Source organism: Pelmatolapia mariae, linkage group LG4, assembly GCF_036321145.2.
Source record: "Pelmatolapia mariae isolate MD_Pm_ZW linkage group LG4, Pm_UMD_F_2, whole genome shotgun sequence".
Taxonomy (NCBI): domain Eukaryota; kingdom Metazoa; phylum Chordata; class Actinopteri; order Cichliformes; family Cichlidae; genus Pelmatolapia; species Pelmatolapia mariae.
Window position 1 is genome coordinate 26,473,023 of NC_086230.1, and position 27,965 is coordinate 26,500,987.

The 27,965-nt window shown below is 37.3% G+C and overlaps 1 protein-coding gene across 1 annotated transcript in view; it reads left to right on the forward strand.

Annotated features, from left to right (window-relative positions):
- Nucleotides 1-27,689, forward strand: part of elfn1a (extracellular leucine-rich repeat and fibronectin type III domain containing 1a) — a 94,888-nt gene extending 67,199 nt beyond the window's left edge. Inside the window, exon 3 of the mRNA XM_063472197.1 lies at nucleotides 21,248-27,689. Within this exon, the coding sequence (XP_063328267.1) occupies nucleotides 21,603-23,975 (2,373 nt within the window). The 5' untranslated portion in view covers nucleotides 21,248-21,602 and the 3' untranslated portion in view covers nucleotides 23,976-27,689. The remainder of the gene's footprint in view (nucleotides 1-21,247) is intronic.
- Nucleotides 27,690-27,965: the final 276 nt, after the last annotated feature.

The following is a 27,965-nucleotide window of genomic DNA, read 5'->3' on the forward strand; positions in this document are numbered from 1 at the left end:
GTTTTTCAAGGAACAGTCGATTATTGGTGAGGGTGACTTTATGTGTTTGGTTACTTACTTAAGTGGATGTACTGTGGCAAGTTTAACCTTACATACATAGATCTGACAGTACAGCTTCTGAGGTAACTGTTTACAAAATGTTGTATCCTAACCAAAAGTTCTTTGCCATGTTACATTGAGAAACATTATCCTTAACATATTTGACCCGCATAAAGTACTATGGCCGTCACACTGTCATTTAGAATTGTTTAAATAACTCGTGTCTTAAGTCCTTCCATCAGACAGAAAATAAAAAAGCTGCGTGGTTCACTTTTACATCACAAAGTGTTAGAAATATAAGTCGTTCATAACAACCTGAAAGGTTGGGAGTTGAAAATGCAAACCAATGGAAGCTGAAGTAGAAGACTATAATGTCACAGAGCACACGGTGTCTATTATTGTGTAGACATGTATAAATAAGAGCTTAATAAAGACGCTTCATTTCTTAAGAAATATGCATGTGGAGTGATCTTTATCAAAAGTAGAAGTCACATCTGTGGCTAAACCATTGTACACCACAACTTTAAAAATCTATGGTGTGTGAGGCTGTGCAAATAAAGGGGGCCTTGTCCTTCTTGAACCTGCTGTTGTGTTGCTTTTTGAGTGTTTGAACCCAGTGTGTGACAAACCATCTGTTGGGGGTTGTGGATTTGCCACCTTAGCATTGTGAAAGTGGGGAAACACACTTATGGCTGAGCATAAGATTTCTGCTTACAACGTAGAATCTCAGTTCTAAATGAAATTCAAAATGTTTTTTGTAAGTGTGGCTAATGTATACTTTGACTTCTAAAGCATACACACAAGAACAACAACACAGAGAAAAAGAAGAGGGGGTAGTTTACTACGCATCATAAAAAACACAATCATTCATCTTCCAACTGTATCTTTCTGTTCTGACTTCAGAGTCCTTGTTTGTTTACTGAACCGTACTTTGGGAGTCATACTGTTGTGATACTGGGAGAAAAGGGTAAGGTTTGATACACTAAACCATTACACACAAAACTTCAAAAACCTAAAGAGTGTGTGAGACTGCTAGCTGTGTTGTCCAGCAATAAACTTATCTACAATGTGTTAGTAAAGAGTGACTTGTACTTCTGTCCCATTAAGCAATGGTTTTTCACTGCAAACTATAAAAGGAATCTGGGTTTAAATAGAACATAGTAGTGGTGGATTAAGTGTAGGAAACACTAGTATAAGGTGTCTATGGAGCAAATCTCCTTCAACATTCAAAATGACCAAAGTGAGGACTACAGGCATTTCTCTCAGTCAACTGATTGTGTTTAGGGAAAAAGCAGCTAAATACATTGAGATTGCTCCACATTGTTAGTGAGCTGTGGGTTTTGTCAAACTTGGAGTGAACAAAAGCAGAAAAACAGTAAAAGATTCGGACATTGAAATTCTGGTTTATTTCATGAATACAATGAAACATTTTAGTCCACAGAGCAGAGTAGCATACATGATAAATAGATACACATAACACAGACAGTGAGAAGTAAAACTCATTGTCATACCAGATGTTATATTCTGTAAACTTAAAATAAACCCCTGAAATTAGAGTTTAGTGTTTTAAGTCTTCTATTAAAAAACACGAGTCAACACTTTAACGACGCTTAAATTCGCAGTCGTTATGATGATAAAACATGTTCTCTCATTAACAAATGTCTGCACTGTCACTTGTCATGAAAATCTCCAGAGCCAGGGTTCAAGCTTCCTCTTCAATCACCACTGATCATTATTAGAGCCCACAAAAGATTTTTCACATTATCCCATAAACAACATGCGTTTATAGAAATCATTGTGACAGAAAGATTTAGATTCTTGTTTCACAATGTGCATGAACTTAAAATCTTTAGTTTCATACTTATAAAGTATAGAAAAGATTACATTTGTTCCAATGTATGAAATACACTTCTTGTAAAACAAAAAAAAGTTGATTCGAAATGCATTAAAAAAAAGCTCCTGCCATCACCTTTCTCCTGTACACACACACACACACATAGCATTACACTCACTCACTCACACACACATGCACAGAGAGAGAGAGATCATTAATACAAAAGATTGCAGCAGCTTTTGGATTTTCACTCTTTAATATGAACATAAAATTCAATGTTTTGCCTTTGCTTCAATGAAGATGTGTCTTTAAATCTACGATACCATTCTTGTTCAGAAAGTTTGCTGACATAGTAAAGAAGTGGTTAGGGAACTCAGTAAGTATGAACAACAATAGCTTAGGGACACTTTCTCAAATAAAGAGGATTTCATCATCTGCAGTTCGTGAAAAAAAAAAGTACCACATTAAAAAAAAACAAATCAGCAGATCCACAAATTATGGATACAGACTTATCAGCATACAGTTTAAAGGCATGCATTAGAGTGCATTGGTGCACACTTGGGCATCTTTTATTTAACATGGTTATACCACTGTGAATTTTGCTATATAAATATGCTCAAGAGTCTAGAGTGTGACGAAAATATATATTTTTAAATCAGTAACTTTGCAAATTTAGAGGAAATGTTTTTGGCCAACAAATGAGTCGCCTTTTAAACAGGGTTTGAATAATTAGCGCTGACAGACAGACATACATACATACCGTGTGAAAGGATGTCTTGGAGCAACGCTGTATTGTTGCTTTTCTCTTATGCATAAGCAACGCCAGCATGTCAGAAACGCTCTGTGCGGGCAAAACCGGTTCCAACGCATGTCGAGGCATCAACTGGCCTTTCTGCCGGCTGGCTGGACCCTCAGCTTTCATGCTGGGATCTGCAGCACAACTTCGCACTGGCCACTGGGGCAAAATGGATTTAAAACTTTGAAGTACTAGTTTGGTTCTTCACTGCTCGCAGAGAATTAACAATTAAAGAAAGTGATCCAACACGAAACTCAATTCAAACAGCACAGTCGGAATTGTCCACAACCACGCTCAGTTTCACAAATAAACAAAAAACTTGCACCAGCCATAGACACAGGAGGGAAAACTTCCCAGAAACTGACATTGTAATAAATTAATCATGCTAAAGTTGCCTCTACGCCTTTTTGGAAAGGTCCAGAGCCTTTATACAGAGCATATGCCAAGCAGACTTAGTGCAAGATAAATAATATGTAGCCTTAAAATTTAACATCTAGAGTTTAAAGAGACGCACAGGTCAGTACCTTCGCTATTGTCTCTAAACATTAAGATCCATTAAAAATCAGTTTTATCAACAGAGGACCCATGAAACGAGCAAAGCTGACAATTCTGAAGAGCACGGTGCATGCTCTCATTTCACAAGTGGACCTACGTTTTCCAGAAAGACCACACAGTTAAAACCTGTAAAATACTGAATTAAGAGTTTTGCACTATGTTTCACCAAGTTAAAAAACAAATCCAGCAAAGCTGCTTCTACCAAAAGCATTTATCTTTCAGATCAGTGTCTAAAAAGCACCATTAAAAAAATGTGATCCTGCATTTACAAAAGTAACTCATTCACAGTGAAAACCAAAACGCACACAGCGTTTGATAAACAACATTAAAATAATGTATTGCACATCTATGTTTTAAAAATGGCATCAAAATTCAATGCGTATTTTCTCTAAAAATTTACGGTCGAATACACAAACTAACGTGCAGGTGTCAGGCTCAAGGATAGAGTTTGCTGGCTTTTATAAACCTTTATGCCTCTTCCCCCACCCCAAAGCACAGACCTCAAATTCACCTTAACTACCCCCCTCCCCAAAGTGCAGTTGTTAAAAACACACAAAATCTACCATTTCGGTTAGAGTGTGTAAAAACACTATTGCAAAAGTAACTCCTGTTTGTATATATTCACACTGAAAACTAAAACGCATCGGCTGATAAACACTAATTAAATAATGCGTTGCACATCTGTGTTTTAAAGAATGTCTGGGAAAGCCCTCGCGTATTTTTGTTTTAATTATTTTAAATTTTAACTGAAAATTAATGCGAACTAACGGCGCTGTTCTTAGGTGAAAGTTTCTTTTGGGGGGGGGGGGGGGGGGGGGGTGCAGTTATTTAATGAAAGGGATAAAAGCTTGGTCTCTCTCCACATCCTTATTCACCATTTCTTGAGATAAACGGCGTCTTAAAGTCTAAAACAGCCAGCAATGAGTTGTTAGAAACAATGCAACAAGGTTGGGGAGTCGCTTAACTAACCGTAGAAAATCTGCTTATAAAGCACACTGCTGTTTCAGTTCGATTATCTGACAACAAAAGTCTTTCTATAGAATAAAAAGACAAAGAAATTCCTGTTTGTATAAATTTACCATGAAAAACAAAATGCCTACAGCGGCTGATGAACCTTAATTAAAAAACACCCTGCTAGGAGGAAACAGAGCATGCGCAGTGGGACCGCACGGCCACAGGAAGTGCCCCATTTCGGAAGAGTGAAAGCGCGTACATGAGAGTGCATGCGCGCGTGCTCGTACGTGCACAAGATGCCAGTTTTTAAGCTCGGCAAAGGGGGTGTGGGGGGCAATCCCCCCAGGCAAAAACCCCCACCCCTCCCCTGACCTCTGACCCCTCACCCCCCACCCCACCCCACCCCTCACCCCCCCCCCCCCCCTCCTCCCCCAAAAAGGTGCCATATATATTCTTCTTACGTTAATTAAAAATTCACGCTCATGTATCATGAAAAGATACATTGTTTTTCATGACTAATTTACATTTTGAGCTGTACATTCGGGACATAATTGGTCCATTACTGTTAGCATGTTAGAAAACAATTAGTGCTGATGTTTTTTTAGTGACTTGAAACAAGGCTGTGTTTAACGATCTGTTATGAAAATGTGTATTAATATCACATCAGTTTCCTTTTAGTATATCGTACTGACTCCCTAGCCCCAACCCCTACCCCAAACAAGAGTAGAGTCAGGGGTCTAAGAGCTAAACAAATTGAAATGAGTAGTTGAAAAAAAATTGAAATGAGTAAAATGTGTCTAAAATAAAATTATATGTATTGGTAATTTCACAATTAAAAATACATGCACAATACATGTGAATGACTGGCCTTCTTGGTGTATTCACAGGTGAGGAAAGGACATTTTCTGAACGATATGACCTTAATGTAATTATGACCTCTTAATAGCATTTAAATAATAATAATAGTAAACAAACATTATTTATAGATTGCTTTGATAGAAGTTTGAATGCAGAATGCTCAAATGACATATTTAAGGAAAACATATAAGTCACACTAGCATAAAAATACACACACATACATATATACTGATTGAAACTGATTGATAAATAACAGCTGTGGTACAAGTGATACAGGCACTATGAAGAAAATATTTTAGTTATTTGTAATCATTTCAAAGTATATCTAATAACTCTCCACAAATCAAACCTTAATAAACAAGACTATGCAATCTTTAAATGAAGTAGATCAAATAATAATAATAATAATAATGACTCTGTAGAAAATTAGTGAGTCATCAATAATAAAGCTTCCTTCATTGTTAGAGATGTTTTCCTTGGTTTTTGTGTCATCAATTAGATGCGCTGCTGACAAGGCATTCATTGTATGAGGTAACACCTAAACCGATAGTGACTCTCATATTTTATCTACCAAAGAAATCATCTTTAGTACTTTTTATGTAAAGCACTCCTCAAAACAGGTTTTTTGTTTGTTTGTCTTCAAAATGGGAGTGGATTTGTGTCATTTTAATCAAAACCAGAATTTCAAAGGCAACGGGTCTTTAAGTGTCCTTTATCCTTTATATACATTCTTGTCAATCATACAAGGAGAAACAGTTTTAACAGGCACCAAACATCAAATCCCGACATCAAGCATGCAGTGATCAATTGACTGACTTGGATTAAATCCTTGCTGCCTTTCAAGTGCAGCTAAAGAGATTTATTTATTTTCTTTACTTCTTTACCCATTGCTAGGGTATAAATTTTAAACCATATTATGCAAAGAGCATGGTAAGCTGATCTGCTCTTGTTATATACTGCTATCCTAAAACAAATTTGGCAGCCATTGAAAAAAGGAGTGCAGCTATGCTTTAACCACTGTCAATAAAAGATGTGGGTCTGCTGAGTTTCAAGTGACAGATCTGTGAGTTCAGAGCTGGAGAGGGACCACAAAACTCCCAGTTTAATTATTTTATTCTTGAAAAGAATGTCTAGAGCAATATTGTTTTAGGGCACCCATATTTCCTCGATTCTGTAGAGACGTATGTGGTTTTACTTCACTGATTTGTGCTGGGTTTGCAGCGAGCACGAAAGGAAGAAACATCTAAATCACACTGAGGGATAATCTTTCTTTTAAATTGATTGTTAAACTCCTTTGCCTTTTCCTTAGGATTTAGTTTTACAGCTGCACCAACCTCTTTTAATGGTCATTTCTCAGATATTCAACGGAAATTTAGTTCTATTGTGAAAATCTAAATCAAAATTGATACAGAATTCTGAATATCGAGTCTTCAATCACTTTCCTACCTAGACAGCTAGCCCTATCAAGTTGTATAGTGCCAGCTCCTCCATTAACCTGCATTCCTAATTGATGGTGCTAGAGAAGAGTTATTTGAATGGATTACCGTAAAGAGCATCATGGATTAGCTAGTGAGAGACATGGATCTTGTGGGAGTCTTAAATTAGTCACATAAAGTGATTATAAAACATCCATATGGTCGGCAATTATTGGGCTCCCTCCTTATCAAAGCAGTTTAACCCTTCTTGTAATTTCCTCAAAGCATTGATATCAGTTTGGCCTGTTAAACCTTATGTTGGCTGTGATGTGCATGGGCACAGTACACTATGTTGTGATCAATGCCTAGAGGAAAGAAGTGCAACTGACCGTAAACATGGCTTTGGTTGATGTAGATGTCATTGATTACTTAGTTGCCGGGACATCAAGCTGGTAACGCATACTGCAGCGAGAATATCAAACCAAAGTCTCTTTAAATCATTATGGTCTTTGAGGAAAGTCTGATGCAACATGCTGTATTCTCTGAATATGACTGAACCATCCATATTTGAAAGATAAAAAGGCTTTTTTAGGCCTTTGATAACATTACTGGTGGGAATGACAGTGCTATAGCAGAATAAAAGAAAATCCCAAACTGCTGCATCCTCTGTGGTGCTGTTGCAATTCTCTATTGATGCATTTCCCATAAATTAACTCATCTGCTTGCCTTTCCCAGGCTGCCATCAGCCTTAATGTACTGCAGTTTTAGTAATCACTTCACTCACTTGATGATACCTCAGTACATTAATTTGTTGATCAGATATATCTATTAGAAATATTGCTTTAGAATTTGCACCAGTGAAATCAAAAATATACATGAGCCAATATCCTGTACACCTTCAACTACTTTTGTATATAGACTTATGTTTAAAAAAAAGTAAAAACAAAAGTAAAATTTGAAAAATTTGAAAAGGGGTCGTTTCACTTCAAAATGCTTTGCAGCAAATGGGTCAGTTGCACCCGAAAATAATCAAATCCACTAAAAGTGCCCACACCTTCAGAAGAACAATGTTAAGAGATTGAAAAGCATCTTCAGCATGCATAGATAATTTGAAAAATGTAGAATATGAGACTATGATCAGGAAAATTCCTGTAAAGAAGTAGTGGTGGTCTCAAAGGAACCAGTATTGGCTGCTAAGCTACTTCTGAGGAGGGGGAACAAGGCCAAGTACACAGACAAGAATTTCACAGTGTGTGCCTGGAAAATAGTCCTATTTATGAATCCAAGTTTGAGATTTATGGCAGCAACCAAGGGGTGACAAGCAAGAAAGATAATGATAATTCAATGTATCAAACCAACCCGCAACCACGATGGTGAGAATATTTAAGTCTGGGGGTGTTTTTCTCTCTGGAGCAGCACTACAGTGCTTTACTTTCAGGTTAGCATCTGAGTGAAGCATGCATACTGCAGCGTAACTGCATGTTGTCAGATTTTACATAAAAAAGTGCAGATGTACACTGTCATTGAAGCAAAATGGAGAAAAAGGAAATATTTATTCAAACCGTAGGCTTCTTATTCACACTGTCCAAAGACAACATTATATTAAATTCACCATAAAAGAGCAAAAACAAACTGGAACAAATGCATGATTTCAAAATGTTGACAGTCCCAACAAACATACTTACAAGTCAACCATAAAGCCAATCAACACAGTGCTTGTTCTTATATTGTCATTTCCATTATTTTAATTAAACCCTCTATTTTGTTAATAAAGATGTGCACAGGAAACCAGTCTGTGACTTGGCAATGAGAAAAGCAATCATGGAGAAAATGAATAGAATTTAAAACATGGAAGCCCAGTTTTGACAGACAGCTGTCAGCCATTCATTACAGACTCCCTAATGATTTTTTTCCACACCGCTGATGAAATGCTGCGGCACCTTTCTCTGCACGACAGGGGACTTTTCCCATAATGACGCCTAAGTTCTTCCATCTTATTACATGCCACTCATTTAGTGAGTCAACTGAAAACAAAACCCCCTGCCTGTACAGGAAATTTCAGTGATAAAACATACTGTAAGCAAGACACAAAGAAGCTGTTTTTTGTTAATGAGTATACTGCTTTTGAAACCCAGATTTAAGAGATCTGAGTGGAGAAAGCGGGAATATGATGCTTGTTACACTGGAATTTAATTAATGTTTTAAGAAATTTGCAACTATGCTTTATACTCGGTAAGTACTTTTGCTGAACAGGCCAGAGAGGATCTCGCTTTATAAAATTCCTAGAGCATCACTTCTTTTCACATTTTTTAAAAGACATGGAAATAAATTTGTTTTGTTTCCTGTTTGCCTTTGTGTTTTACAATTTATTTGAGTCAGTGATTCGTTTAATTTTCATTTGGTTTTTATTTACACTTTCACTTGGTGCTTAGGTGTTGATGCCAAAAACTACTTGGTTAGGTTTACAAAAAGGAAAGTGGTTTGGATTAAAATATGCAGTAAGGCTGCATATTAAAGGAGAACTGACAGACTGTTCTCACAATCAGGTGGATTCTGTAGCATCCCCAAAGTAATCCATAAATATGATACACCACTGGCTTTGGCAAAACTGCATTTAGCGATGCCCTGGGAAAGAGAACAGGTCACAGGTGGCTCTGGAGCTTCATGTTGCTCTTTTGCCCACCCTGTGGTTTTTACAAACAACTAGATATATGTATATTAATATGAAAAGCAACAGTTGTTGTACTTTTAATATTGTATTTGTATTTATCATCACTGTAAGTGGCTCTTTAAACTTTCCAACTGTAGAAAAGTGCAGACTATACACTCAATACATTTGGCTGCTGTCCCCATTAAGTCTGGCTCCTTAGAAGGACTGTTAGCTTTCTAGCCTGACCAGTGTTTTTAGATAGCTCCGTGGATCTGGTGACTTGCTTGTAGTTGTTTTTCACAGTAACAGTGACTGACACAGTGAAACTCAAACTTCACTTTCTATGACAGATTAATCTGATTTCGATTTTGATATCAACACTGATGGGGGGTTGTTCTTCAGACATGACCCGGTGACCAAAAAGCAGCTCATCAGTGGAAGAATGCTCACTCTCCCAGCTCTTAAAGTGATGCATCAGGTGACCATGAGCACACTTCTTTCTCCTGAGGCATCGCATTGTCAGATTTCTTCCATCCAGTAAAGTGTAGTTTCTGACTGACCTTTAACCAAACAAAAAATAAATACATAGCAATGAAACACTAGTCCTTATGTACTAATAAAGGTTGCAAAGAAGTGTGATCTAGACCTTCAGCTTTGCTTTAATGTTACAAGGCTCCTGCCGTACTTGGATCTTGAAAAAAAGTATATTTATTTGACAGTTTGACAGTTTAAAGTCTATGATCATGACTAAAAGCAATCACTTCAACAGAGCACCATAAAAGCAGAGTGCCTGCATTGGTGAAATGATTAATCACATCACAAAACCATCTGTCTATGTCCACTGTGTAATGTGACTTGTCATGTGACCTTTCGACTCTGCTGAATGATAATTGCCTCTGTCTCTTTCCCTTAGTAGGTTATGACACAGATGACATTTGGTGACTGCACACCTCTGTATAAGTACTTAAGAAGTATGCAAAATACAACACAGATGAGGAGAGTCTGCAAGAGAGGCATTTATTTTAATTTGGAACATTTGTATTATCTATAGTGGTGACTGAGGCTGGTGTTAAAAACCTGACTGCAATGCCTCTCTAACTGGAGCGAGATCTACCTTAATGCCTATCACACAGGAGGCATGTGACAGTGTTTGGCTGACAGCTATAGCATTACTATTGAAAGCCACTCACATTACATCACAACACACAGTGTTTTTAACCTCTATTTTTTACTTATAACTTAAAATATTTTAACCTCATGAAGAAATAGTTCAAAATATAGCAAAGCAAATACTCCTCATTATGCATGTGCAAGTTAATTGAAATGGACATCAACAGTAAAAATGCAAAATGTGCGACACTATCATTAGAGCATTTATTTGTTTATCATCCAAAATGTATGTTTGCTCTCTGTGGATTTATTCATTGCATCCTGCATACTAACAGGGATAAAAGTCCTCCCAGCAGTATAGCTGTCATCTCTTGTTGCGATCTCCTTCCAGTCTGCACCCGTGTTTTCTGTGGTGGACCAAAATGCCTTTCACTCCTTTGATAGCAGAGCACAAGCTCAGCGTTACATCCTCTGCCCCTTGTTGAGCCTGAGAGAGTTTGTCCTGTCAGAAACAATAACTTTCCTTTCAAGGCAGGGATCGTTTTATTTCTTAGAGTAGCGATCACACAAGGTGGTTGTTTCCATTTGCCACCCTGGTGTTCCTTTTCATTTCTGCACTCATCGCAGATGTTTCAGTGCCTACAAAAGTTACATTTTGCTTGCATCCTTGCTACCACCAATTGATTTTGTTTCTTACCACCTTGTCAATCCGTAATGGACTTTTGTGTTCTGCAGAAAGAAATGAATATGAGAGACTTTGTAGTCATGATTTCAATCATATCAAGTAATAATCACTTTATCTTTCTGACCACTAACTACACAGTTCATTTGCATAACAGATTACAACATGTTCTCAACAAATCTGTTCTTTCTGATGCTCAAACTGGCTGTCACTCAGCACCAGATGCTTAAGTGCAACAGCCATGAAGGGAATATTACATTTGGGCACAGGCCTCAAAGCATCAGCTGAGTGATTGAATATTTGCTGTTGAAAAGTCAAATTTGCTGAAGAAGGTAAATTTGTTATAGTTTCCTGATACCAAAACTAACTTCCCACTATGTAGATTATTGTAGTCAAACTCGTCTTGCATTGTCTTTATGGAGCTAATCTGAAAGTGATAATGTCCTCTTCCTAAATGTGTCAGGTAGCCCACTGGGTCACACAGATATAAACATTCAGCACAGGGAATGACTGCTCTGGTTCACAACTTGTCAATCAGAGCACCAAGGCAGGTTGAGCTGTCACTCAGAAACACGGCGCCGCAGTCCAGTATAATTGAATTAGCTACTGTCTCTTCCTGAAGGTTAATTGGTGGGGAAACCTCTGCTGAGCATGGCAAGGCAATTGACAAAGATAAGAACTGCCGTCTTATCTGTCAGATTTTGTCAGCATATGTGAACTTTATCATTTCTGTAAACGTTAAAACTATAAAGAAGTTAACAAAAAGCAGGTAAATTGAATCCTCATAGATTGTAAATTTTCCATAACTTTGTGTCATGCTCAGAGCTGCACAGGAGCTCCTACTTTAGTTCAATATGTCATGAGTCAGCAGCTAGAGACATTGCTGACAGATGCTTTGGCTTGGAGGGCAGAATAACGTGGCAAGTTGATGGTCAGTTGATGGCCTGGAAAATTGCATTTAAACCTTTAGGTGTTATTCCAAGTTGTATCTTACTCTCAAACACAGAATTAAATTAAACTCTACTTCTCTCCTGTCCGTTTGATAAATGCTCTCTATAGTCCAGTTGCTTTTCTTCTGTTCAGCATGCATTCTGTAGAGCTGACCTGTTATGGTTTTATTATAGAATGGAATTTTTTATTCTGCGGCACAGAGATCACAGCACTTTAAGATGCTGAGGATAGCTGGACAGGATACAGTTTCTGCTTTTGTGTTTTCTGCCAACTGTTGTCCTAGGCTGCTTTAATTCTCCTGCAGGGTTTCACTGATGCATCTGTTTCCATCAACGCAGTGTGATTCCACGCCATTCTCCGTGGCTTATCATCTTTATAAGAGGTGTCACCCAAAGTGGAGCTTTTAGTTTGTAATGAGATTTTTTGCTCTCGTCTCAGCTTGAATCGTACTAGGTCACGAGCCTGCTGAAGGACTCTTGATACACTGAAGAACAATAGAGTGAGATATTGGGAATTTACAAGAGATGGCAGGGCAGTAAGTCATTTAAAGTTTTACAAAGTATGACACCTGTGTGGAATACCAAGTAGGAAGAGAGCTGAATGTAACTTTTGAATAGACCAAGAGGCAGTTAAAATTCAGGATGCCTGTGCATGTGTATATCAGCCCAACCTTTGCACTTGAGGCTTTAATTAACCAAAAAGGATATGTTATTTGACATTTACCACTAATGTATCATCAGCATTAATTGAAATCAACCAATACTTCTGCAATACTAATTATTCCAATGCTAATTTGGAGCTAATTAGCAGGGGCCAGTACTAATTGGCAGCTATAAGATTTTATGTCTGTTTTTAATTTCAGGAAAACACAAACAATTCTAGGATGCTAAGACAGGAGACATGAATTGTGTTCATTCAGCTTTTTCTGGCTTTTTTTCCTCTTTCTTCGTCTTGGTTTTTATTTAAATCTTTTTTTTTTTTCATTTTTACATTATTTTTTACACTCTCACTATGTGACAGTAAGCTTTTTTCTTTTTATTATTATAAGGTTATTACCTTACAATATAAAGCGCCTTGAGGCAACTGTTGTTGTGATTTTGTGCACATAAATAAAACAGAATGTAATTGAATTGAATTTTAAATACCTATTAGAATAAGTCTTAGTTCTTATTGTTGTCATTCTAGCTTAATCAATGGAAGTAATACAATTTTTACTATATTTCAGTTTAAGTTTCAACACATGCATAAGGAGAAACTAAATCTAAAATGTCCACACGCTACGTTTAGAAATAATAGTGCAGAACACAATGCAGGATACTGATGATTCTACCCATGGCAGCCTTGCTATACCTCAAACAATCTAAACTGAGCACATGCATATATAAATATGTTTTCTGTAAACAGATATCTGCATATAAATATTCAGGATATGTAGGCAAAGTTAACATTTTAATTAAAAGCGGCTTTCTGGTTTCCATTTTTAATCTTATTGCAGTTCAAGTAGCATTTAACAGTGATGTTTGAGCGAAAGAGTCAATGCAGTCTGGAAACCACTGGTGTGATAAAAATTTAGCTTTATATTCATCACTTAAACAATGACTGACAAGAGTTAAAGTTCCTACCAAGATAACAGAATAGTTTTACTGCTGCCTAGCCAGTAGGTTTCCAGATTGATGGGTACATAGATATCAACAAAAATGAAATGGTCCAATAATTTCCTATTAGAAAAGTCTTGATGAGATTGGTTTACTAGAGAGATTCAAGATAGCAGGTGAGATTTTGACTGTCAGCATTGTCTGACTAACAGATGGCAGCTAACTTTAGTGATAAGGGCTACTATTGTTGCTTGGCAACATCATTAGTTTCCCCAAGACTTATGTTGTATAAGCCGTGATAAAGCATTCCAACGATTGCAGTTGTCCAAAAATTAAATTTTTCATGTCAAAGGACTTCAGTCTCCCCTTCTAGAACTGCCATTCTGATTGGCTAAAGTGAAGGTGCATTTGTGATTGTGATCATCAAAATTGTCCCTATTAAATATAAAACATGTATGGTATTGTTAGAGCTATTCAGATGAGTCTGAAACAACACTCCAACACTGATAATATGCACATGTAATCCCAATACATCTAATGTACACTATGTGATTAAAAAAATCTCAATTAACCAGGGAGGTCAACAGAAAACACATCTACTCTTCTTAAATTACTCATTTTCGTACTGAATAACTGTTACTAGTACATACTAGTAGTACTACAGATAAATATTGTTTGGTCTTTTTGTGCAAGTAAAAGAAAAGTGTAATTGCCAGGCAATGATGTCATAATATATATACAGTGGTCCCTCGCTATAACGCGGTTCACCTTTCGCGGTGTCGCTGTTTGTTTGTTTTGTCTTAAAGCGCATTGTGTCAATGCACTCATAAATCTTTGATCACTAGCGCTGGGACTCTGAAGTGCTGTACTGTATGTCTGTAAGTTTTCTCCCCAACAAACACAACAATGTCGACGAAACGTTTTGCACCCTTAAAGGCAACCGCGGGTGCCTTTGGTTCTATAATACTGGACTTATTTTTCTACGAAGGTTTGAACTCTGAGAGTGTTTAAACAAGAGAGAAAAGTGTGAAAGTGTTTGTGCCTGTCTGAGAAAAGTGTATAAAGTGTGTAGTGAGGGGTTTTACAGCCTTAGAACATCTATAATAATTGTAACAAATAAAGTTGGCTACTTCGTGGATTTCACATATTGCGGGTTATTTTTAGAATGTAAACCCCCGCGATAAACGAGGGACCACTGTAGGTATATATTATCTATCTATTTTTAGATAGATAGATAGATAGATAGATAGATAGATAGATAGACTAAATGCAGGAAGCAGCTGGTCCAGCTATAGTGCTGTATGAGTTTGCTTATCAAACATGGAATTTTTTCACATTATCTTTTTTTACCACCAAAGGAGTCATATGGAACTTTTAACAGTATCCAACAAAGGCAGAAATATCAGCTGTTTTTTCCAGGCAATAATCTCAAATTAATTAATGTATGAGTTAAATATCCTCTCATATAACCCAAAATATATATGCTCTCACTGCGTCTAAGCAATTCAAAAGCCCGGTAAAATGTAATGGTTCCCTTCCCCAAGAGAAGTAGTTCCATTTTAATTCAATTGATTTTGCACTTGTGGTTTCCCGTTGCCACATTTTTCAGTCCCACCAAGATGGTCCCTGCATTTTGAATAACATCAAATAAAAGGCAATCATTGGTATGGATGAGGAGGGCCCTCCGAGACTGGGGCACCTTCACCATGACAAAGCCCAAGATAGGAAACAAAAGGCAAAACAAGAACAAGTGGGGCCCACAAACTCTAAAACCAGATAATTTGATAGCATACTTTTGTAGAAACCTGGACACTGAATAGAAAAATGTTTGTTTAGCATGCAGAGGGAAATTGTTTGGACAGACACAGTGACAAACAGAAGGGAACTGACAGACAGAGATAGCCAGAGTGGGTGGTGAGGTGTTTGTGGGTTTGCATACAATAAAATGTTTGTGGGGAGAGTGGTGCACTATTTTCAAGAATTGTTTTGTCCATGTAACTTTCAGACGCTTTTGTCAAAGTTTGCCTTGAAGCACTGGCTCTTGTGGAAGAGAAGCACTGCTTAGGCTCTATGTTAGAGATGACAACTCTCACAGAGTCTAAAGAGTCCAGCTAGAGTGCCATTGCAGCTACAGCTACTTCAATCCTCTCAACATTTTACCTGTTGTGGCATCTACCTGGATAACTTTACAGACACATTCCTTTTCTTAGATTTAGTTGTTTTATAGGCTACCAAAAATCACAGGCTAGGTCCCCATCTGTCTATATGTACAGCAGCTTTTGTATTGTCATATTTTGTAACCTTTTTCATGAAAAAGGAGCCAACATTTACAGAGTAGAAGTGAGGAGGCAGCGAGCAACTGGAACAGAAATTTACAAAGCTGTGTTTGAATCATTCTTCAAAAGCAGGGTTTCAATAGGTTATCCACAGAAGAGGAAAAGAAAAAGAAAAGCTTTCATTACCCAGTGCATAAAGCCTAAATGGAAAAGAGACTGTGGAATGGCTGCCTGTGTCTGATAGGGGAATATACTCAGCTCTGATGCCTTGGGTGTTCTGGCCTGCTGCACTCAGGGCTAGCACTGGACCATACAGATTGCTGCCATTATGGAAAGTGGGTCTGTGGTGGCAAATAGACCTAAGCACTCACAAAGCAACGTACACTGCTGGAGGCCTTAGGCTCATTTGGAGATCTGAATATACAGTATGGAGTGATTTGCATGAAACTAAAGCTCAAAAAATTAATTTTAATCTAGCTTGCTTTGTTTATCCCTTAACAACTTGACACCTCAGGCTTTGATTTTATTGCCATATGTTTTGGATACATTGGGATACAAATAAGTAAAATATTATGCAATATTTAAATGCAAAATCCATGTTTTATTAACTAAAAGTTGCAGTAATAACTATCAGTGTAAGGCCATGGTTGTGTTTACCCTTACAAGGGGAACAAGCATGGCTCTAATTTGTGCACTGGTTTCAGTGGTGAAGCAGTGACTCATTTGGAGGCTCGTCTAATTGAGTCATGGCAGATAAACAAAACACAAATAATGCATTCTAAAGGAAACTTAAAGCTAAACTTCAATTTAGAGTCTAAAATAATCTAACACCAATGCCATGCTGTGAGTCAGTTTAGGTCAAGCTTGGTCTAATTCTCAGGGCATCAAATATCAAAATTTTTGACAAAGCCATTGGCATCTCTGAGATATATACAACATGCCTTTCGGTGCTGGTTTCTTGACACCCTGGGCAGAGAAAGCAAAGACCCAAAAAGTCCCCATGAGGTGGCAGGTATGATAACGTTGGCATAAAATCACACAAATGTCAACTAGGTGACAGAAGCTTATGCCCTGTGTGGGAGGGCTAGTTTTTATGCCTTGTTTTCTTTCTTTCTTTCTTTTTAATATCCACTTTCTTTTTTACCCACTCTTTGGTTAGGTTGATGCATGAAAAAACTTGGCCATTTTTAGGAAAAGGTCATGAAGTAGGAGAAAATTACCTTGGCTGCACTGTTAACCCAGCATGCTAGAAAATCCTACCAAATAATACCCAGTGCATTCACCAAGCAGTCCTGACCAAGAGTCCATATGTCACAAGTTGGTTCCTAGATCAGATGAGCTCCATGTCTGCCATAGTGGATCGAGGAGTAAAAATACAGCCTTTCCTTAGAAAATCACCAGATATTCTGCAGAGCTGTATTTTTCATATTCATTTCATGGAACATTTGATTTGGAACCTCTTTCCTCCCAGGGGTTTTCAGAGTTTTCTTTTCTTCAATGCTCCTCTGCCACTGCTCTTTTGTCATCATGAAGGTGGTTTTGTAATGGCAGCCTTTGGCATTCTGTTCCAGTGTCCTCCACCACAGCATTTATTTCTGCTCTTTATCTGCGCTTGAATAGCTGAGTAGTGCTTTTACTTGATTATCTTAGCCTCATTGCAGATAATTGCTTAGTACTATGTGAACCAAGGAGAACTGTAATTGAAAACTGTTTCTCTGCACCTAAATTGCCCTTCATTTGTGTTGCAAAATGATGTTTTTTGTTGCATTTTTGAATAAAATTTAGGCCATTTGCTTTTAAGTGATTATGAGGACAGATTTGCGGACATAACTTGAAAGATCAATAAATAGAACTCAATTATGAAACAGCATAAATCCTCAAACTGCCTGACACTAAACAAAATATTATGAGAGGTAATTCAAAGCCCTGTTTACATATATACAGTAAACATCTTGCTGTGCTCTGCATCTATCTACCACATTTGGTCGAGCGATAATGTTGTGGAAATGCTGAACTGACAATGAACACATACTAGCTTTGTACCAGGCGATTTTATCAACTATAAAAGGAAAAACAGTCTAATGTGTATATTTAAAATTACATATAATCTCATCCTCTAGGCCACAGATATCAAAGCCATTTTATTGTCTGGGCAACACTTTGATCGTAAGTCGGCCACAACTTTGAAACTTTCTCTCACTGTAAAGTTTAACCACACTTTTATTCCCTTGGATATATTAATATAAGGAAAATAAACGCAGTTCCAACATTATGTTTCAGTTTTTAATAAATTTGCTAAATTACATTTGTAAGATTAGTTCTGGTAGCTCATTGGCCAAATGGGTTGTAATTATAAAGCAGGAACTTTTTGTTAATTCACAGAAAACTGGTTTTTTTTTTTATGTTTTTTGTGACCTGTTTTGAAAAAAAAATCCATATTAGATAGTGAAAAAAACAATATTTGCATCTTTCATTTAATTGTTTAGTATGAATGGTCATGGAGGAGGCCTGTAGAAAATTCATGCCCCCATTCACATTTTCCAAACTTGTCCGATGGCCGGATTGGAATCCATCCCAAGCTGATTCTAGTCCCCAGGCCTTATGTTTGACACATCCATTCTAGACCAATTTAAATCAGTTTTAAATATACAAAGCCCTGGGTAACAGTACTAATGTCCAATGTCAGTTTATCAGTATGCTGTGTATTTTCAATTTTTGAAATAATTCAGAGCTGGAACACATGAAAACATGCAGAAAAATCATTCTGTAATATATGAGCTTCAATTGTGGAATTTCAACCATGGGCACTGTACAGTACTACACTCACCAGAACAAGAAGGTTTTGGCCAGGTCTGGTTACATCTGTGTGTTCTCCCTGTACTTGTGTCAGTTTCCTCCTGGTAGTCCAGCTTCCACCCACAGACATCCATGTTAGGTTAATAGGTGATTCTAACTTGGCTATAGCTGTGGATGTGCGAGTGTGTGCTTGTCTTGTCTTCCTGTGATGGACAGGCAACCTGTCCAGAGTGTGCCTTTCCACTCACTCAAAGTCAGCTGGGATAGGCTGCAGCCCTTGTACAATTCTAAGTTTGATAAGCGTAAAGAAAATGGATGGATGAATGACGTTTCTTAACCTTAACCAGACCCAAGACAATGGGTGAAACATAAGACAAGATGTGCTTACTTTGTTAATATTTGATCCATCTTTCTCTATCACCGTGTTACATAACTCTACCACACAGTCCTCAGGAAAAACGAATCTCCATCACCCACTCCAACTTACTTACATACTTACATACAGTAAAATCACAGCTTTTCCTTCCCTTGAAAGACAAAACAAAAAATAAATACTAAACATAATTTGGCAACACTTACATTCACACAAATTAACTCACAAAGCAAATTAGCAGCAAGTAAAAGTCATTACAGGCAGACAGTTATTCAATTGAGACATGAGGATGTACGCTAACTGAATGGTAAGCCATCATTTACACTCCTGCCATTATTATGACCTAAAGTATTTGCCTCAAAACAAATGGTTATTGATGCTCATCCTATTAAAAGACAAAAAGGCAACAGATTAGGGATTAAGATTTAGTGTAGACAGGGGCACCATCGGGGAGGGCAGGAGGAGCACAGGCCACCCGGCCAGACATTTCCAAAACTGGAAATTATGTTTTTTGGTGTGCCACCCAAGACTTTTAGTCGCCCTCATCTTTTTTAAAGAAAAAATTCTGGAGGCACCCCTGAGTGTAGAGGCAGTTGTTTCCCCATCTCATAGTATGATAAGCAAAACTACAAATAGTGTGACTGTAATGTGATAAACCTACACAAAGGTCAAATGACAGCATGAATGGTCTTTAAATCCACAGTGGCATGTGTGGTTTCAAGTTGAAGTATATTCTTTCTGCCATAAACTGTCACATCTACTTGAGTGTGGTGTGTAGAGCCATGTCCTCTAACACACAAAAGCACATTCTCACTCCAGGTGACCCCTAATTCCCCACAGTAAGCCCACTTGAGAAGATTTTTGTACTTTTTACTTTGGTTGTAGTATCTGCATAATTAAAGTCCAGTTAGTTTTCTCACAATACAATTTGTGTTAACTACACTATACAATAAAATGATATTGAAGTTCAGCGTAAATAATTAGAAAGGGTAGTAACTACATAGTTATCTGTATTCTAACAATGAAAAGTGTTCAAATTACTATAGAAATTGCCCATTATAGGTTCGACTGATTAAAATGCATAAACAGTTGGCTTTAACAAGTAGACAGATGAAATCCTTTCTCTCACATTAGAACAGTTAATAAATTTGGTTTCCACAAAAACATCATTTAGACAGCAATTAGGTACAAATATGGCCACACTGCAAGTTAAAATTGATCCAGGAAATTGTTTTAATGACATGCTATTATAGGTGATTGAGGTTTTCCCCACCACTGTATACCTGCGCGGCAGACATCTTTTTTTTAATTTCTTTGTTAGCAGTAGGAAATCGACCCTTGAGCAATTAAACACTGTAATGGAGTCTGTAATACTGAGTTGTGATGTAACAGAATATGACTGTGCTCTGGAATGGAACTGAATGTATTACTACAATTTATTGCAAAGCTATGAAATGTTCAAAGAGAAAATAATACACTCAGTATTTAATTATTTTTTATTATTTTATCATTGAAAAGTTGAGTATATGAGCTATAAAACCCTCTTGGTATGCTTATCATATCTCGGGGTTTTACAGGAACAGCACTACTATGTTAGCTAACAACTAGATATTTGTGTACAATGACAATATAGGATCAAGTCCTTTTTTTAAACTTTACTTTTTAACTTTATTTAAAAAAAAAAAAAATATGACTCAAAATGTTCAGTAAAATCTCAGAAATCTAAGAGCAGAATAAAGTTATCTTAACCCAAATTCTGGAATAAGATATGTTACCATAAGGTCTTCAACAGTGAAATAGTATCAACTGTACAAAGAGTAAAAACAGCAATCAAAAGAGATATTACAAAGAAAAATGAGGAGTCTGTATAAAAACAAAAAACTTGCAGAATTAAGAGTGAGAGTTGCTGCTCACTTTCCCATTCCCTCACGCAAAAGATTTTAATTGAATTTTAACACTATGGTAATCACACCTGCTACATGATTTCCCTCTTTCCTCCCCCATAATCCAGCACTCAGAAAGATTTTAATTTATTCATGAAGGTTTTCAGAGAGAAAAACTAAATACATGATGCAAATTGTCATTTTGCATGGTGCTGTATAATTGATTTAATGCAGCTTCTTAACATTGGCCTCCCTCAGTTGCATCTGACAGGCCTCAGGTTAATGGTGTGAAAACAGGGACACTGCTTCCCCCAACCTGTCAAGTGGTAATTGGTCAACAGTCTCCTTTAATAGCAGGCTGCCATAGGCAACAGCAAACACTTCTTAAATGGTGTACAAAATAATTGGTGAGGAATAAACAAGGAGGGCTTGAGTAAGTGTACTTAATGTCAACTGTGTGTCCCTTTCTGTATTTTACAGGTTATTCATCCATGCACACCAGAGAGGCACAGGATGCAGGAAACTGGCAGAAACAACAAGATGCGACCATTTAATGATGGTACCCACTAAGGAAAAAAGCACAAGCCAAGTTGAGGTGCTGGATGCTCTTTTAAGTGTTGCCACAAGTTCACTGCAGGCAAGCCTCAATCTGAAAGCAGATTTTTCTAATTGATCAAGATTTTTCTAATTGATACATGGCGATAACATCCAGTATCACACATCTATCAATGAAGAGGAGGCAAATAAAAGGATTGTCTCTGGCCCTGAGATTAGCTGAACAGCTGTACTGAAACCGCAGCCGTATCACACCCCTTTGATTCTTTTGGCCCTGCACATGACTCTCAAAGAAGCACCAATGGCCTGCAGCTTAGGCATGGTGATGAGTGCCTTGTTTTGGTCTGTAGCCATTGTATATTTGACTCATATTGGTAGAGTCAGTGGAGACTGCTGGTTAATTGAGGGTGAAAAGGGCTTTGTATGGCTCGCAATTTGTAGTCAAAACCAGCCACCTTATGAGGCCATCCCACAGCATATCAACAGCACCATTGTTGACCTTCGTCTGAATGAAAACAAAATCAAAAGTATCCACTATTCTGCCCTTAGCCGCTTTGCCAACTTGACCTACCTGAACCTGACCAAGAATGAAATCTCCTACATAGAAGACGGGGCCTTTTCTGCTCAGTTTAACTTGCAAGTCCTTCAAATGGGCTTCAACAAGTTGCGGAACTTGACAGAGGGGATCCTCAGGGGTTTAGGAAAGCTGCAGTACCTCTACCTCCAGGCAAACCTGATTGAGACTGTGACACCTAATGCCTTTTGGGAATGCCCCAACTTAGAGAATATTGACCTCTCCATGAACCGAATCCAGCAGTTAGATGGGTCTACGTTTGCCAGTTTAACTAAACTTACCACCTGTGAGTTGTACACAAACCCCTTCAACTGCTCATGTGAATTACTTGGTTTTGTCAAATGGCTCTCAGTTTTCCCAAACAGGACAAATGAACGAATGGTTTGCGACTCCCCACCCGGGGTCTCCGGTTATAGCTTACTGAGCCAGATTCCTAACAATCCAAACTATCGAAATGCACTGTACATGCTTACCAAAGTGTGCACTGATGAATATGTAACACCATTTATAACTGTGCCCATTGAGTCAACAACACTACCACCAGACTCAACGCTTTGTGGAGTGGAAGACTGTCCATCAGGCACAGAACCAGAAGACACTACCATCAGTACACCTGAAAATGATGTTCAGGGAACTCCTCTGATGAAAGTGAAGCAAGTAACACACACAGGTGCTATCATCACAGTTCAGATTCCTCATCCCTATAAGAAGATGTACATCTTGGTTCTTTATAACAACAGTTTTTTCACAGACATTCAAAACCTGAAAGATATAAAAGAGGACATTGAATTAAAAAACCTTAAACCCCACACCAACTACACATATTGTGTTGCTTCAATACGCAATTCTCTTAGACACAACCATACATGTCTGACAGTCTCTACTGGCCCTCGAAATGGAAAGGACGTAATTGTGAAAAGTCCGACTGCTACTCACTACATTATGACAATTTTGGGCTGCCTATTCAGCATGGTTATATTTCTTGGAGTTGTGTACTATTGCTTGCGAAGAAAGCGCCAACAAGATGAAAAGCACAAAAAATCAGGAAGTTTAAAGAAAAACATAATGGAACTTAAATATGGACAAGAGCTTGAGGGTGGGACTATATCTCGAATGTCACAGAAGCAGTTGTTGGCAGGAGAGAGCATGGCACGTATGCCATACTTACCATCTGCAAGTGAAATGGAGCAGTACAAATTTCAAGAGATAAGTGATACTCCTAAGATGATGAAAGGAAATTACATGGAGGTGCGAAGTGTGGATCACCATGACCGCCGGGAGTGTGATATGGGAATGGCTGGGAATAGTCAGGGATCAGTGGCAGAAATTTCCACAATTGCAAAAGAGGTGGATAAAGTCAATCAGATAATAAACAACTGCATAGATGCTTTAAAGTCAGAATCCACCTCTTTTCAAGGAGTGAAATCTGGAGCAGTATCCACTGCAGAGCCCCAGCTTGTACTAATATCAGAACACCCACAGAATAAATCTGGCCTCCTGTCTCCAGTGTATAAGGACAGCTACCACCACTCTCTGCAGAGACATCGGTCTTCTGATGTCTCTCCAAAGAGGCCCAGTACAGCCACAGGAGGACCCATGAGAAGCCCCAGGCCTTATCGTTCTGAATCCAAGTACATAGAGAAAACTTCTCCAACAGGAGAGACCATCCTCACTGTAACACCTGCTGCTGCCATCCTGAGGGCCGAGGCAGAAAAGATCCGTCAGTACAGTGCCCACCGACACTCCTATCCCGATGCTCAGATAGAGGAGCTCGAAGGACCTGACAGCCACAAGTCCTCCATGTTGGAGCCTCTTACTCACTCCCGCTCCAGAGACTTAACATATTCGCAGATGTCCTCTCAGTACCACAATCTAAGCTATTCCTCCAGTCCTGAATACTACTGCAAACCTTCACATAGCATCTGGGAGCGTTTCAAACTCCACCGGAAACGGCATAAAGATGAGGAGTACATGGCTGCAGGGCATGCACTGCGTAAGAAAGTCCAGTTTGCAAAGGATGAGGACCTCCATGATATTTTAGACTACTGGAAAGGCGTATCATCCCAACATAAATCGTAACCTATCTAGTTTTTGTTTTTTTTAATGGACTACACATTGCAGAAATGACACAACCACCTCATCTGACAACTGAATCAGTGGATACTTCCATAATAGAATTAACTTCTCACTCACACGTACCACATTCTCTTTCGACTGTGAAGAAAATGGGGTTAAGATTCTTTCGATTTGTCTTATTATGTAAAGCATTCATGGGAAAAACTATATTGCAAATAAATAATATATATGTTAAAATGGATAATAGGTTTTTTGGGTATCGCATGGCCAAGTCCTGTGACAGTGGATTTGCTGTTGTGTAATATGAAACTATTATATGAAGATATGTCTACTGAAACCTCAGTATTTTTTGAAGAACTGTTCAGACCCTCAATTTGAACTTTTTTTTCTTCCCTCCTTGCATATATTTAATTCAAAACTATGTACAGATATGACTTTCTATATTTGCAGTGTTTTCTGTGTAAATGGAAAAGTGTTAGCGGATGAATCAGGTTTAACAAATGGAGCGCTGATCATTTAGATTATCTTGTCTATAAAAAACTGCAAGCCCCACTTTAAACCCATGAGTCGTTTTATCATCATCAATGCCTGATTTCTGTTTTTTTTGTTTGTTTTGTTTTGTTTCTATGAAGGCTATTACATCTTTTACATGATTCAAATGGATTCAGTACCCTGAATCACACCATGCAGTATTCACTGAAAGGATCTCGAAAGACTTCAGAAGTGCAGTATATGTCATACTTTAGTGAAGGTCTCTTAGATTCATGAATCACCATTTGTATCTTTAGTACCAAAGTCAAAAAAAAAAAAAAGCTGAAATGTTTACAATATTTCTGCACGGCCTGGGGATCATAACATGCAGTGGGTCCATGAAGATTTTTTTCTATCTTATCAGTTACTTCTTCAAAAGAGAAACATTGGGAAATAACAATATCTACACACAGGATGTGGTGTCCAAGCCTACTATTAATCACTAATATTTCAAAGGGAAGACGGCTGTACTTTGTCACCTGTCATTTAGGTACATGGACAGATGTTGTGCCCTGCAGGAGAGCCCGATGGATGAATGTAACAGATATGTATTTTGATCTGTCTATGGCAGCTTTTTATGTATATTTTCAAGGAAATATTTATTTAATGTTATAAACTACGGTGTTTTTGTTTTTCCTTTGCTTCAATATTTCTTCCAGTGTATTATATTGCATAATGTCTGATCCAATAAATGGAGGAAAGTAGTTGGTTTTTCAGATGGGCCGTGTTGCTTGCTGAGAGGTTTCGTTTTATTTTTTATCTGCTAGGCTATTAAATCTTTTTGTATATTATGAAAGCTTCATACCAGGCAAATATCAACACGCTAGAGTGAAATTTGAGAATGTGAAACTGAATCCTCTGACTTACTGGCTGTGAATTTGTATATTTTGAGTTTTTTTTTAAATACATATAATACTTAACACTTTCTTTTTTCTAAGTTGTTTATATAAATCATTCCAAACAGGCTCATGATGATTCATCACATATTTATCAATAATTTGAGAGTTGCTTCTCTCTTGCTCATTTTGAAGAAGTGCAATGATGTAATGTATCTTCAATGTAGGATTTGGGTTTATTAAAGAATTTGTGGTAACATTTTACATCATTTACTCTATAGTCATGATTTCAAAGTGTTCTCATCGCTGTCAATTTAAGGAAACAAGGAAAACTGCTTATCCAAGTAGAGGCAGTTTTATTTTCCTTTATCTCTTTGCAAGTGTTCACTCATCCAATGGATTTTTTTTCTTGCAAAATGCAAATTAATGTACATTTTTCCATCCGTCCAGGTTTTATATTAAAATTCAGTTAATCAGTTAAAATTCAGTTAAAAAAGTTAATCGGAATAAAAACAGTTGATGGATAGTCTAGTATTGACTGTCTATCAACTGTGGACAGTTGATGGAGCTGGCTATCACCGTGACGGCAGACCCTAACCCTAACCCTTACTACATTTTCTTCTTCAGAAGAAGAAGAGACTGTAGTAAGATCAAGTAACTAAAAGAGTCATTAGTCAAACTTCAAATGAAAAAAAAAGCAATGTGAAAGTAATTTCCATTTATGTAAATATAACATCTTGATTTGCTTTTTGCATTATTTTGAGAGACATAAAGTCTCCTCATTGCTTCACACAGATCAGATCTGTTCACTTGACACATATTTGACACTAAGCCTGTCTCCACCGCACTCGGTGCACTTTTTGTTTTCACTGATTTACAAATCCCTCCTCCTTAGCCAAGCGCAAAACTCTTTACAATTAACAGATCAAATTACAACCAGTTGGTTATATTTTTCTGGGTAAGAATCCAACCTGAGTTAGATAAAAGAGGCTGTAGCCCTCAGATGGCTGATGACGCATCAGCTAAAATATGGCCAGAATTTTCCTCTGTGGGAGCAGGAAACACATTTCTTGTCAGGTGTCTCCTTGCTGCTGTTTCTAAAAAAACGCCACATGCATTTCTTAGTAGCGTACAAATGCCAGCCCTTCAAATGCAAATGAATATTAAACAGTAGATGATCAATGAATTAAAACATGAAAGAATGGCAGACATATGCTGTTATGTATGAATTTTGTATTAAGGTGAGAATTGAGAGTCTACAATCTGACAATAGAGCTAACCTGAGGAAAGAAAATTGTCTGGTGAAAAATGTTTTCATCAGCTCTTTCTTTTCATCCAACACTGAGTGTGTAAGTGTAACTGCAGGCATTTATTACCCTATTTATATTTTTTCTGTCATAATTCTGTGTCCATTTCATCTAAGTGTGTCATGAAGCTGTTTTTATTCATTAATGTGAAATGAAGCATTCATGAGCCTGATGTGAATGTCTTATATAAGCACCTTGTAAAGTGTTAACTGGGTTGTCTGACTTAATACTTCAACCGCCTTAAGATTTTGGAATACTGTATGTGTACAAGAGTAAACTTCCTTTTGTTTTATTTCCAATGTTGATACTGTTGTTGAGTCTCCATTTGTTATTTTTTATAAAAAGCATTTCAGTATCTCATGAGAGCTGTCAGGTTTCTTGTTCATTTAGCTATTTAGCAACCTGTTTTTATACTGCATATTGTAGCACTTCTGTGTCTAATAAGAGTTTTAAGTGTTGAGAAAACCTTTAGAAAGATCAACAGTTGTTGTCCAAGTGCATCAAAACAAACAAGAGCACAAAATGTGTTTTGTTTTTTTTATTTCTTAATACTATGTTATCTGCTTTCAGACAAAGTACTGTGAAATAAAGTTAAGGGTGCACATGCAGTGTACACTCAGCATCTTTATTATAAGCTGTTATATCAGAATTGCTCCATGTAAGTATTGTACTATAAATTAATGCAACTGGCTTATATAAGTAACCTAAGGGGTAACTGTTTGAAATTGGGTATAACTTCCCATTTAACTTGTGCTATAAGAAATGGTTACCCAAGATTTTTTGCCATGATGACTAACTCTGTATATGTAAACTGCCTGATGCAGGTTATACTCATGATAATAGATCAGCTTGACCTACTGAACAATCGATTCAAACAGCATTACCATTTCTTGGATATCCCGTGGACCTCCGTGTGCAGGTTGCCTCCCTGAATTTGGCTGCGGTAAATGCATACCTCTTTGCCTGGAATATATATTTGAATTCCCCATCCCCCTAGTGCATTATTATTATTATTATTATTATTATTATTATTATTATTATTATTATTATTAATAATAATAATAATAATAATAATAATAATAATGGCTATGAATAACAAGAATACCTTTTACTTTAGGCAGATTTCAAAGCATTCAAGGTTACCTTACACACTCAAAAAAAATAATTATTCACACTCAAATAAACATGAAGCCATCATTTTTGAATAAAATGCAACTGAACTATATGAAAACAAAGGTTTATTTATTTAAATAATCATACAACATCATTAATCAATGAAAATGTGCTTGAATGTATACCAATGAGGTAAATTTATATGA